The 13,933-nt window shown below is 43.7% G+C and overlaps 1 protein-coding gene across 1 annotated transcript in view; it reads left to right on the top strand.

Annotated features, from left to right (window-relative positions):
* Nucleotides 1–9,921: 9,921 nt before the first annotated feature.
* Nucleotides 9,922–13,933, top strand: part of LOC111074997 (rap1 GTPase-activating protein 1) — a 104,813-nt gene continuing 100,801 nt past the window's right edge. The window contains exon 1 of the mRNA XM_022368037.2: nt 9,922–10,312. Within this exon, the coding sequence (XP_022223729.2) occupies nt 9,990–10,312 (323 nt within the window). The 5' untranslated portion in view covers nt 9,922–9,989. The remainder of the gene's footprint in view (nt 10,313–13,933) is intronic.

Genomic DNA, 13,933 nt, shown 5'->3' with positions numbered 1-13,933 from the left:
CTCCCTTCTGACAAAGGGCTTCTTCCTCTGGCTCCATCAATTTGGCGACCCCTTGCAGAAAACGAGTTCAGCACGTGACAATGGGCCAGGAAACTTGTCTTCTGGGGGGAGACAAGAGCCCAGAGCCAGGCCCCTTCCCTTTAGAACGAGGTCAACTATTTGGCTTTTGCTCTTCTTTTTTTTCTGTACTGCTGCTGCTGCTGTGTGAAACATTTCTCAACCGAAACCGGAACAAGAGTATTCCAAATGCACGACTGGCAGTGACAGAGAGAGAGAGACCCCCGTAGAAGGGGGCAGCCTGACCCACAGAGCCAGCAAGAGGCAGGCAGTCAGGGGTGTGTGTGTGTGTTCCCATTTGGCAGGTGTCTCGCACTTGCATTTAATTGCCATCATTTCATGTGCAAATTGTGCACAAATAATTGACGTTCTGGTTGTGGCTCCCCTTTCCTCGCTTCAGCCATGGTCAAGGTGTTCCAGCCAAACAGTCAGCGCTGCTTTTATTTCGCTGTATTTTTTGTCCGTTTTTTATTGATTTTCAATGAAGCGCAAAACCTTTAGAATTGACGGCAATTGACAGGCAGCGTGGAGCGGGGCGAAGAAAGTGTACAAGGTCAGGCATCAGGCATTTCTTTGAAACGATTAGAACTTACTCAACTGCGGGGTGTGCCGTGTCAGAGAGCTAATTAAATGAATTACATAAGTTTAGGGAGAGCTTAAAGTGAGAAATACATTAAATATTGAATAAATCGCCTATGCTACAGCTTTCTACATGGAGGATCTATCTTTACTTATCTTTTATATTCTTTACTAAGTTCTAAAGAAGGTTTTAGGAATTAATCATAGAATCATGCACTCTGCTAATGCTAAAATTCTAGACAAAAACGAACATATCATCTCAGCAGGACCCACATACGTTGTGTTCAATGAAATAGTAGTGCCCACCCACACTTCAACCCTTTTGAGATATTCTAGCTTCAATGACAGAACCTACGGGCCGGGTAAGCTGCCCCAACCACACCTTGTTTTGACTTTAGACACTACCAGGATACACATAATATGCACCACCGTAGCCATGGAGTGGAGGTTTTGGCGGTGTTTGGCGTGGCAGCCGGTCCAGAAGAGGAGACCGTGACTAAAAACTTGGGGAGGTTAATGGGATTGCTAAGTTGTGGCCTCACTTGTATTTACCCAATTAACTAGAGACTGGAAACGATTTTGCGAAAAAATTATTTTTAGGGATGGGGCGTGGCGGGACCAGGCCTTTACCCAATTATGTTTTAAATCGCTCGTCAGGGGGGTTAGCGGTTGTCACATATTGGGGCCCAGCACCGGTTGGGTGGAGGGTGCACGAATCCAGTTTGGCGCAGGGGGCGGTTCTGACAACTTTTGATGATAGTAAAGTTGTTGGTGATAGACTCAAAAAAATATGTTTGGCTTCACAATCCGTTACCACCTTCTGTTGGCGCGTGCTAGGGGCCCGCCATTAGCTTTACTTTCTAGCCTGGGTTGGTATATTTGGTTTTGACTGTGGGGTATACTTTAGATCTCTCATAAGGACCTGTGGTTTTTAACCGGATATGCTGCACCCAGGGGTTTTTTTCGGGACGGTTTCCATGGCCACTGCCAACTGGTTTAATCTCATCGCTTTGGGGACCAATACATTATTGCGCAACCGTGAACCAGAGCCAAGTTTTAGCGTGGCATGGTTTGCTTTAAGCGTGCAATTAATGACCCTATCCGGCGGGCGCGGCCTGTCTTGCTGTTGTGTGTTTTTTTGATCGTTTCTAAAAAAACACTACTATTTCATTGCGCTTTCTGGGTATCGGCTTAGTCATGTCGATGGCTGGCTCTTCGGTTCTAATGGTCGTCAGTTTTGGTCTTGTCTTTGGTGCTGGGGCAGGTTTGGTGATGGGGGGCCCTCTTGCCTGTATATCATTAAAAAAGATGCAAATTGATCGCTAATAGAAATAAAAAATTATAAATAATTTCAAATTTAAAATTAAATATTATATATACAAGTTTTGAATAACTTAATAATGTAGTAATATTGTTAGTACATTTAAGAAAGACTAGAAATAATTTAAAATGAAATATTAAATATTCAATTGTTTAATAAATTTAATATTATATTAATATTTTAAGTATATTTAAAAAAGTCTATAAAAAAATATTTTAAAATTAAAAATTAAATATACAAATTTTTAATCAATTTAATACTATATTAATATTTTAAGTATATTTAAAATAGACTAGAAATAATTTAAAATTAAATATTATATATAATATTTTTCAATAAATTTAATAATTCATATTTTTAGTATATTTAAGAAAGAATAGTCAATATATGCAATATCCCAGCAACGAAAATCCTTACATGACCGATTCTTAGAATTATGCAAGCAATGCTTATCCTCATAGAGAACACAAAACATTTTCATAATATCGAACAATAAAAACAAAAATTGAATTGGAAAATTACATGGAAAAATACACATTTCAAATTTAAGTGAAAATATATAGTAAAATATATAATTAATTCCACGATTTTGAATGCATTTTTGTATACAAAATTTCTTTGGAAACAGTTCTGGAAATAGCCCCCCCCATCTGCTGATTTTTAAGTGCTCCGAGTATAATTCTTAATCGCTGAAATATTCAAGCCTAACTTCACCGAGTTAATGCATTCAAATATCCTGATCTTCATGTGTCATAAAACCTTTAAAGGTTACCCTTGAGGTGCCCCCCTCCCCCCGCGATCTGCGATCTTTAAACTTCCTGGAATGCCCTCTTGCCCCGCTCCAACTTTTCTTTCACCACCGCCAACAAGTAATTTCTCCAAGTCACACAACTCAATTTAGTCGCCGCCTCTCGCCGGGCACGCTTCAATTACGGAAACACACATGTCAGACCAGGCCAGGACAGGACCCCCAGGCCCAGCACCAGGACGCAGGACATTTAAATGCTCAATGCTAAAGTGTCAAAATGTGTGTTGAAAAAAAGGCTCTTAATTTTTGTTGTTGTTGTGTGGAAATTTGTGCGCATGCCGACAACTCAATTAAGGATGAGAGATAGGATAGCCAGCTGAGGGCGGGGGAGGATGCAACAATTAGAAATCTCACCGCGAAGGAGAGTGAACGGAGAGCTGCGAGCAGGTAGGGCAGGAAATGGAGGGGAAGCAGCGACCCTTGGGCCGCACTTAGTTACGCAACATTTGCGACGAGATCACCAGATAAGGACACTCGTGGATATCCTTCAGGGTGCAGCAGCAGCAGGAGCAGCACTCTCCTTCGAGCGTAGGCGTTTGACAATTTTTTTTATTATTTGTATAGTAAAAATGCGTTAAAGGAACAGCTGCCCGGCGAGCGAGGATCCTTCGGCACTTTTTAGCCCGAAAAGATAAACAGGTCCTAGAAAAAGTCTCGCTAGCCGGGGCTGCTCCTTTCTTTAGTGCATTTCTTTTAGGAAATTAAATTGTGGCACATTTGTCTCTCGCATTTCCCTCGTTCTGTTTGCCCCCAAGTGTGGCAGCTCATTAATTTTGTGTGTGGCTCTGTGTGGCACGTGTGTGTGTGTGCTGGCGCTGCTCGTGTGTCCTCTCATATGCGTAATTAGTTGCGCACTTATAAGCAAATCGTTAAGCGCCAAGCAATTTGTTTAGCTGGATGGGGGGGAAACTCCAACAAGTTCTCCCCCACACACCCACCTATCAGCATATTTCCATCTTTATTTTTCTACTTCTACGCGGCCTTTTTCCTGCTTCTACTTCTGCTTATGCTGCTTCTACTACTGCTTTTCCAGTCCCTCCTCCTTCTGCTTTTCCTGCCCCTAATCCTTCTCCTTTTTCTGCTCCTCCTCCTTCTGCTTTTCCTGCTCCTCCCCCTCCTCCTTTTCCTGCTCCTCTTTTTCATGTTTTTTCCTTTGGGTTTCGGCTTGCGCTTCATGAATTATTTAACCAGCAAAAGTTTGGCTTTTCCTTCTTATTGGTTTATCGCAAAACTTTGAATAATCGACAAAGAGTTACCTCAATCTGCTCCTCTTTCTCCCTCCCCTCGCCAGCCCATCTGTTTTGTGTATCTTTCACCTCCAATATCTGATAGATAGATATCCTAGGCAACGGCTCTAGCTTGGGTTCTGCTGGTTGCCACTGCCACAGCATGCGGGCCAAAGCTCAAGTGAAAACAGCCCAAAGTCAAATTCTGAAGCAAAGCAGAGACACCACCCCCACCCCCACCCACCCAACACAATTTGCGCCTTTTGTGGCGAATGTGAGAATAGATTTTCGCAGAGGTGGGCGAGCAGGGGAGCTGAGGCACAGAATAGTTGCTAGAGCTGGGGCCTTGGGGGGTGGTCATGAGGAGCACACACGAGAGGCTGAAGGTGTGTCAAAAAGAGTAAATTCCCATTCAGAATTTCGAATACTCTCAGCTAAGAAAAGAAAATTGTAATAATTATGCAGAACAGTGTAAAAATATTACTTGAAAGAAATTGTGAAAAAAGTGTGTGACAAAAGTACTTAGGGGATTTTTAAAAAGTTCTATAAGAAAAAGGGAAAAGATTTGTGGAGATGGTTCTGAAGAGATCCTCGAAAGGCACCTTGACAGGAGTATTGGAAAGATTTCTAGAATTAACCCTGGAAGAACCACTTGCAATAGTATAATACCTGGTCGAAATAAATATTGGCACACTCAATTTTGTTTGCATAAAATCTTAAATACATATCTTTTTTGTTCTTTTTTTAATTTTATTTGTAAGTATGGTGAAAAAATTAATTGAAATAAGATGCAAATTTTTTTAATTACTGAGCCTTTCCGGGAAAATGTACATACATATATCCTTATTTTTTATCCCTTAGAAATAATTATTGGTACACTGAATTGAAAATAATTTTCGTTACAAATGCTAACCAGTTTTTATTATTATTAATAATTTAAACTATGATTAGTGAGTGTCCCAATATTTATTTCGACCAGGTATATAGCAGTAAAGATCACTTGGAAAAAGCCCCGAAACTGAGCACGAAGAACTGGAAAGTTCCCTGTTCAGAGCCTTGGCAAAATCTTTAAAAATATCAATGGAAAAATCACAGCAAATGGGTCCCCGCAATTAACTCTGGAAATAACTCCCGCAATAATTTTAAATGATTGAAGGAATGAATAGATTGAGGACCCCATCCATGCCCCATCTAAAAGCCCAGACACCGCCTGTAGATGCCCTGCAAAAAGGAGCAGCCGTGAAGAGTTTTCCATAGCCAAAGGCAAGTTCTAAGCGCTTGGCTCTGCAGCTGAATGGAGGACGCACCTCCAAGAGGTCCTGTCTGCGCTTCCTTCAGGCTTCCTAACCAGTCCGCCCCCCCTAGAAAGCCACGTCAGTTGGTCAGGGGCCAAAGCGGAAAGCGCAAAAATTAAATTTAAGCTGATTTTAGATTTACGAGCCCCCAAGGCGGCGGAGGGGCGGAGAGCAGTGGAAAAAGCGATGCAGAAGGATTACGCAGGAAGGAAAACGGAGGACAGGAAAATCCATCTGACAGACATGTCCCGTTCTAATTTCTCTCATGTCCAGAGGACAGTGGGAAGAGCAATGCAGAGAGAGGGCCTTGGATTTCCACGTAGTTTTTCCCGCAGATTTTCGCTTTCATTTTTTTTGTTTTTGTTTTTTTTTTCTGAAGTTTTATAAATTTTTTTAATTAAAAGTTTTTTGCTTTGCTCTGCAAAAACAAGAAAAAGAAAGGGCAGCACGAAGGGAAAGCAAAAATATGACGTTTTCCGGCTAAGTTTTCCTGCGAGGTTTTTCGCTGACAAATTGCTGTGTGGGTCCCATGCTGAGTCAGTAAACTGCTTGCCTTTTTTTATTGCCCAAATATTGGCCATAATTAAGGCGATAAAAAAGTGACAGTCGCCGCTAGAAAAGAGCGATAATTATTTCCTCTTTTATTTTGCTACAGTAAACTCTGACATAACTCTATCTCCCTTTCTGTGAGTCTCGCTCTCTCTCCCTCTCTCTTCTTCTGTTGCTCTGCTAATTTGCATTTTAATTTATGGCCGCCTATAACTTTTATCGAAGGGCAAAGTCGTCGTCTTTGTCTTTCTTTATTATCCTATGAGGATTGTAGGGGATTACCAAGCCTGCCACCGAAAGGTCACACAGCTGTTGGACGGGGGTCAGAAGACGTCATTCGGGGTTTGGGTTCTATGCGCTGAAAGGCAATTAGCAAGGAGGTCAAACGTTAGATATGATTCGGGCTATAGAGGGGCATAGAGGATAAGAGAGGGTTATGCATTGGCAGGAGCCCGTCAACAGCTGTGGCTAGGTGCAAGAGCAGGGGCTGGGCAAATGGGTGGAGAAAATAGAGCAACTGTCAGCTTGGGTTAGGGACAAAAAAGAGCAAAAGGTTTTGTAGAGTGTTTAATGCGTTCCTGTTGACTTAATTAGTAAGGATATGTATATGTATATATATGTACATATGTATGTATATATGTAATTTTTTTCTCAGCTCCCCATGATATTTTCATTATTTAACTTTGAGTTTTATATTTGAGCGAAAAATAAAACTCAAAGTTAAATTATTATTTTTGAGTTTTATTTTTTTCGCTCAAACATAATTGTTATGGATAATCATTAATAATAATATATACAAATAATTATTATTAATAATAATTATCACAAAAACTGAAAATTTAAAATTTTTTTGGATTTGCATAGTTTATTCTTAGAGCAGTCTATTGGTCTATTTAATTCTACGTGCGGCTACTTTAAGTGGATGATTTTCTCGAAAAAAAAAAAATAAAAAAATTATTTACGCTCCCTGATTTATTTATTTATTTAAAAGCAAAGACTGCGTTTATTGTTATTTGAATGCTGGCAGCGACTCAGCTGCAGCCCCAAGGCATTGACAAACAGCCCAAGGCAGAGGGGGCAGCGCGCTGAGGATAGAACTGAAACCTCACGCCTTTGGTGGGTAATTGTAGTCCTTTGCTCCTTTGCCCCTCGAGCACAAGAGTTTCCGCTCTTATCGCCCAAAAAGAAAGAGAAAGTGAAACCTCAGCATAGCTCTGGCACACACTCCTTCGCCCACTTCCTCCCTTTGCTATCTGCCCCGCTGCTATCTACCCCACTGCGCTATCTCCTGCCCCCCCCCCCTCCGTTTGCTGGCCGTGTCTCTCTTCTAATGAACACATGTCAATTAATGCCCAAGTCTCGTGTCTGCTGTCCATCGAATGAAATATGTTGGCCAGTCGCTCTCTCGGACAAAGTCTCAGACTCCGACTGCCCACTCCAACTCCTGGCTCCCACTCACTCCTTCTGCCAGCCCTCCCAACTGCCAACTCCCCTCCCATCAGCAACTGCAACTCAAATTCAGACCGCGACAAGCGTCTTGCGTGTGTGTGTGTGTGTGCCGTGGCCGCTCTTTTTGATGGCCTGCCTCTGTGTTACGTTACGTCCTCTCCACGCACAGTTATGTTTCAGCAGGGGGGTGGAGCAGGAGAAGCGCGGAGCAGGAGGAGCGACAGCTCAGACATGTTCGCCTCAAACCCCTCAAAATGCAAGTGTCTCGCATTACTACAGCTCTCTCTCTCCCTCTCTCTCTCTCTATCTCGCTCGTTCCCCACCGCTTACGCACGCACGCCTCGGCAGAGAGACGCGGAGTCTGGGAGCCGCCTGATTTATGTCGTCGAGTGTGTCGCGGGTGTTGCGTGTCACCCACTGTACCCCCCCAAACCACAAACCCCTTTTTGCAGCAGCGGTCAGTGGAGCGGAGCAGGCGATTTCCGCTTTAATGTAATTTTGACAAGGCATCCACAAGGGGGGTGGGGTGGGGGGGGGGTGTCGTCATCTAGGAAATGTCATGATAAATCTTGCTTGGATTTCCCCCCCGTTACAGTAGCAATTTTGCGCGGATTTCGATTTCATTTGCTTATCGTGCGATTTGTCGCTTTGGCATGTTTCGATTTATCTGGACTGGCGTTTGGTATTCGATTACCCGATAGGACGTTAGCAGGGAAAGCAGTCGAAAATGGCTTTGATCGAATGCTTTGCCCCGCCGCTTCCTCACTTTGTGCACTCAAGAGAAGAGCGTCAGGTTCCTCTCTTTTCACTTTGCGGTTATGCTTGCAGTTCTACTTCCACTCATTCCACTTTGCGGTTATGCTTGCAGTTCTACTTCCACTCATTCCACTTTGCGGTTCTGCTTGCAGTTCTGTTTCCACTCATTCTAGTTTGCGACTCTGCTTGCGGTACTGCTTGAAGTTCTGCTTGAAGTTCTGCTTAAAGTTCTGCTTGCAGTTCGGCTTGCAGTTCTGTTTCCACTCACTCCACTTTGCGTCTCTGCTTGCAGTTCTGTTTCCATTCCTCTTCCATTCCTCGCCCACCAGTCTGTCATCTTATCGCGAGCGCGCTCTCTCTTCTTGCCCTCTCTCCTGTTTCTGCGGAGAGTCATAAAAGTTCTCCTCTGTGACCCATGCAGTCGTAAACAGAGATTGACTGATTGATGCATTCATAATCTCTCTCATTCTAACCGCTCCTTCTACTTCCACTCAAATAAGTTCCACAGAATCTAAGTTGAGTTCCTGCGAGAGCGCCTGTCACTCTGCTGCTCAGAGATAGAAAGAGATGGCACATAATACTCTGCATTCCACTCTTAGCTGTTACCTGCACACTGTGCAGCCAGTTTCCTACCTCAGCTATCCACTTTCCTTGCATATCTAAGCTTTGCCTTGAAATTCGAATTCAATTCTAATTTCGAATTAATTTTTCTTAGGCATTAAATTTGAAGAACTACCGAATATTAACACCTCTAGTGAAATTCCAGTACTCCAGTACTCATTATCAAAATACGCCCCAAAGCTTACCCCCCACTCTACAGGAATCACAAAAAACTTCGATTGATTGATGGCTAAATTGATTAAGCCACAAGTCCATGGGCTGTGATTGATTGGAACATTGAACTAGAACTAAGACAATGATTTGTATTCATCCACCGTGTAATAGAGGGGCGTGTCCAAAGGGGGTGGATTGAGCCAAATCAAGATTACAATTTGTACAGTGAAAACTCTCTGCTAAGCACTGCCACACAATTAGTGTTTGTGGCAGAGAGATTAACGATGGAATAAATACAGCGTTGGAGCTGCAAAATAAATTTCCCCATAAATATATAAAGAGTCATATTTCCTCCCCGAGGGGTAACCGACGGGGCCCGCCCCAGACCCATCCTCCCGCGAGCCCAGGGGCCCCCACCCAACACCCCCCCCAACCCCGTATTTATTGATGGGGCCTAATTCCTCAAGACACCCCCGCGGGGAGGGGGGGGGGGGGGGGGGGGCGGGGGGGGGCCGGGGCCGCGTAGTCATATGCTATATCTGAAGTATCCACTAAGTTTGTGGCTTGGTCAGCCCCTATAGAACTTTTTCCCGTTTCTTAATAATTTCTTGAAATATTCTTCAGCAAAACGCTGAGCTGAACGCACAGAGTCAATCGCACGGGGCTGAGTATTTATTTATCGCATTAAGTGCAAAAAAAGCGAAATAAATAATAATCCAGCAATTGCAACTGCAACAAATATAAGCATGCAATTTAATACAAAAAAATAATATAAAATAATAAAAACCGCAGCAATATAACGTGCGAAGCAATAAAAAACAATGCAAAGCGAAACAGCACAAAAAGAGAGGCAGATCTTGCGGTAGAGCGAGAGAGAGAGAGAGAACACTGCTCCAGATAGTGGCCCATTGTACTGGGGGGACTACCATGGAGCTGGCTGCGTTCTTTGTTGCCCCGTCAGTCTGAAAAATCGAATCGAACGCGACGCGACGCGACATCGAAGCGCGAAACGGGGATTAATGGGATTAAGAATGATCCAACGAACTTAGGGATAGCAAAAGCAACGAAAACTGATAGAAAGCGGGAAGAAAACGTGAAGAAAACGCGAAGAAAACGCGAAGAAAACGTTCAGAAACGAAGTAAAGGAAAGTAAAAGCCACTCGAACTCCGGAAAAATGAGCTCCTACAGGACGCTGGTGGATCAGGGAACGCCGCCGTCTCATCTCGTCGTGGGTGGCAGCGAAATCTCGCTGGCTGCCACCTCATCGCCCAAGACGCTGCATCGCATGATCAAGTACTGGCGCAACAGCTCCGGCAAGATTCCGGGACTGCGGAAGAGCGAAAGCTTTGCGGATTACAGGCGACACTCCTCCAACTCCTGGGTGGGAGTGGGCGGCGGAGGAGGAGGAGCCACTGGTGGGGGTGGAAGATCGAGCACGCCGAGCACGAGATACCAGCGACTGGAGAGCTGCCCAACGCCAGCAACGCCAGCCACAAGGTGAGTGTGTAACGGGCACAGTGGGCCCCCATTGTGCATAGATCTTTGAAGTTGCAGCTGCCGCCCGCCGCCGCCTCCCCCCTTAAAAGTGGGCCAACACTTGCCAGCTGCAGCCGCAGCTTCTTTGGCGTACCGCCCCCCTGGGTCACATTTGGCGTTTATCTTGTGGGATGCTGTGGCCTCTTATCAGCAGAGCCTCTGCTGATAAAAACAAGTGCAACACGCCGCCGCAAACGCTGTGTGGATTCCACGCTCTGCGGTTTGTGGATGTCATTTACACTCTCTGTGTGAGTGTTGTGAGTGTGCTGAGAGAGCGCGATGCTCTCTCGTTGGACTTCCAGTGTCCACAAGATTCGGCCCACAAACAGCAGGCGGCAGCGCAGACAGCATCCACAGCATGAGCGCGTGGTGGAGCATGAAAGTTGTTTTTACACTAGACAACAAAATTTCAATGCTATGACGGGCTAATATAATTTATTTATGTACATATGTAAATGTAAATATATTTATACTGTTAATATGCTGAGTAAGCTTCCAAAATTCGAATACTATATAAGTCTGGCAAATATTTAAATATTCTACTGCAAAATCTGATATGACCAAAAACCAAATAATTGTACATTTTTTCAAAGTTAATACATATATCTCATATTTTCATATACCAGATTAGACATATAAAAGATTTAAAGTATAATCCCCACCTTGCCAAGCATCAATCAACTCAAACAAAGTCCAAACTCCTTGTTGCGCAGTGTAACAAACCAACTGTTTATGTTTTCATTCCATCGAAGAGAGCGCGCTGGCAGAGAGAGAGTTTCAGCTTTCATAGCTCTCCCTCTCTCTCTCTCTCTGGCGCCCGAAACAAAAACATATGGGCGCTCTGTGGGCTCCATGCCGGTCGTTCGATTTGTTTTTGTTATCTCTTTCGGCAGCAGCAACAGCAGCAGCAGAGCAGAGCAGCGGTAAAAGCGTGCCGCCGACGCTGCCGCCTTCTGCATACTTTTGGGGTGCCACGCCACCACCGCCCGCCCCCTTGCAACAACAGAGACTATGCAAATATGACTGCATTCCATGTGGCAGGGGTACGCGGGCGGCTTTTTTGTATTTGAACGGAAAATTGTGTTTGCTTTTTGCCTAATGCGGGCTGTCACCCCCTCCCCCACCCAACGCAAACAAACTGCGCGCATTTGGAATGCAATCCCCCGCCCCCTGACCAATCTACCAGACAGCAACTGCAACAGCAGCAGCCACCCACACAACACCCCAAACAGAGGCAGCGTCACACACACACACACATGTTCCTTCCAGTGCCAAGAGAGATAGAGAGAGAGAGAGCGCTACACTCTCTGAGAGCGCTGTGTGGACTCCATTGTGGAACCTGAAATCTGAGCTTCGTGCGCAACGTAGCTTTGCGGGCCCCACGTTTGTACCGTTTTTTCCGTCGTAGCGAGTGGGCGTTGTAGCGCAAGGTGCTGCTCTGGTGTCCCCCAATTAAATGTGTGTGACGTCTTCGTCGTCGTTGTCGTCGTCGGTGTTGTCGTCGTCCTGCGTCGCCACGAGTCTGCGTCAAAGTACGAGTCCGCAAACTCCTTACAGTTCTAACGGTACTTCAAAAGCAGCAGACAGCAACAGTTGCAACGGCAGCCAAAGCAGAAGCAGAAGCAGCAGGCAGCAAAAGAATCCAGAAATCAGCGGCAAAACAGCAGCAACAAATGTAAGGCAGAAAAAAAACAAACAAAACAAGAATTCGCATATTTTTGACAATCTCTGAAAAAGTGTGTGTGTGTGTGTACGTGTGCGTGGTATTATCACTGCATTTTCGAAATAGTGACAAAAGAAGCGTCGAAAAAAAAATTCGAGTCTCGCGCGAAAGTGGAGGGCAGCTAAATGCCAGCACGTTCCACAAAAACAAACCAAAAAAAGAAAAGTGAAATTCAACAAATAATACTATAAATAATAATTGCGTGTGCATAGAAATTACAATTAACGGCAGAGACAGCAAAAGAGCAAGAAGAGCTGCTGCTGCCGCCAAACGAAAGTGTTTCCAAAGTGAAATTGTGATTACATTTTTTTTTTGTCCCTGTCGTGCAAATCAATTACAAAATGGCAAGAGATGGCATAGAAAAAGTGAGAGAATAACATAATCATGGCAAAATAAATGTCACAAAAGTAATTAAATCAACAAACAAGAAAGTATAACCAGCAACAATTAAGAAGCTAGAAAAACCAGCAACAAATAAGACGCCGTTGAAAAAAAAACCAAACAAAAACCGCGCAAAATGAGAAATAATTTGTGAAAAGAGAAAAAGCCGAAAAATGCCACAAACAAAACTGCAGAAAAAGAGTGCCGCGATCTCGGTCTCTCTATCTCTCTCTCTCTAGCTCTAGCTCTTTAAGCGTTTTTTGCCGGTTTGTTTTTGCTGTTGTTGTTGTGTGGTGGCAGTGTTTTTTTTCTGTAAGGAGTTGAGTGTAGTTTTATCACATTGTAATTGTTTTTGTTGCTTTTGCTGCTGGGAATCTCTTTTCTCATATTGCATTTCGTTTGATATGCGTCACGCATGATTATTACGTGTTGTATTTGTTGTTTTGTTTTATTATCCCATTGAATTCGATCTCCCTGTGCCGATCGTAATAATCTCCCTCTCTCTTCCTCTCTTTCGTATGTGATTTATGTGCAGGTTATGTGACGCGATTATGCTTATGACCAGCAGGGTGGAGAATGGAATTGGTAGGGCTGTCCAACAAGTGGCTAAAGGGAATTAGGCACCATGTGACACTTACTTTATGACCCAAAGCAGTTGCCTCAATAAAAAAGTGAGTGTCATACAAACTTTAAGGGAATTCCGACAGGTCTTTTTCCTCGTCTCTCTCTCTCTCTCTCACTGCCACTTATCAGCGTTTATTTTTATTAGGGGTTGAACGATGCCATTTGAAGATCATGAACCTGAAACGAACAGGTTTTTTTTTCGGCTACATGGGGAAAATATATGGGATATGCAAATGTGATAATGATGGATTCCATGCCATGCCGAGTGTGAATGTTTTATGGATTTATTTATAAGTCCTCTGACTCCACTCGATGTGCGGAGGACTCTCTCCTTCTATATAAAAAAGAGACAACTTTTGCTTCTCTCTTTTGGTTTTTTCTCGTTTCCGCATTGCAAAAAAATTGTAAATTAAAATTCACGCACACCTCTCTGCCTTTCTCTCTGTTTCTTTGCCTTGTTCGTTTGTCCCGTTAGCTGACAATGTTGCTTCTGCTTTTGCTTTTAATACACTTTCGAGAGGATATACCTGTTTTGATAAGACTTTTGTCAGAAAAAAACTCTCCACAAAACCTAAGCCAAAATCTGTCCATTAGTCGCTAGTGTTTGATTCACCCAATGTCGTATTACTATATCCCATAGCTTTTATGCTAAAAATACTTGGCAAAAACACTTTGTTGGGGGTACAACTTTATTGTCTCTGCAGATATTTTCCTGCAAGAGTATCTATAGCTTCGGCTACAGTAAAAATCCATCTTTACTCTCTTGTTCTTCTGCTGTTATCAAGCCTGTTGTTGCATCTGCTGTTAATATGCATTTGCCGGCGGCGCAACGCGTTTTGTGGCATGGCATGCAA

This window comes from Drosophila obscura, unplaced genomic scaffold, assembly GCF_018151105.1.
Source record: "Drosophila obscura isolate BZ-5 IFL unplaced genomic scaffold, ASM1815110v1 contig_37, whole genome shotgun sequence".
NCBI classification, from domain to species: domain Eukaryota; kingdom Metazoa; phylum Arthropoda; class Insecta; order Diptera; family Drosophilidae; genus Drosophila; species Drosophila obscura.
This window is presented reverse-complemented; position numbering and strand designations above follow the sequence as displayed.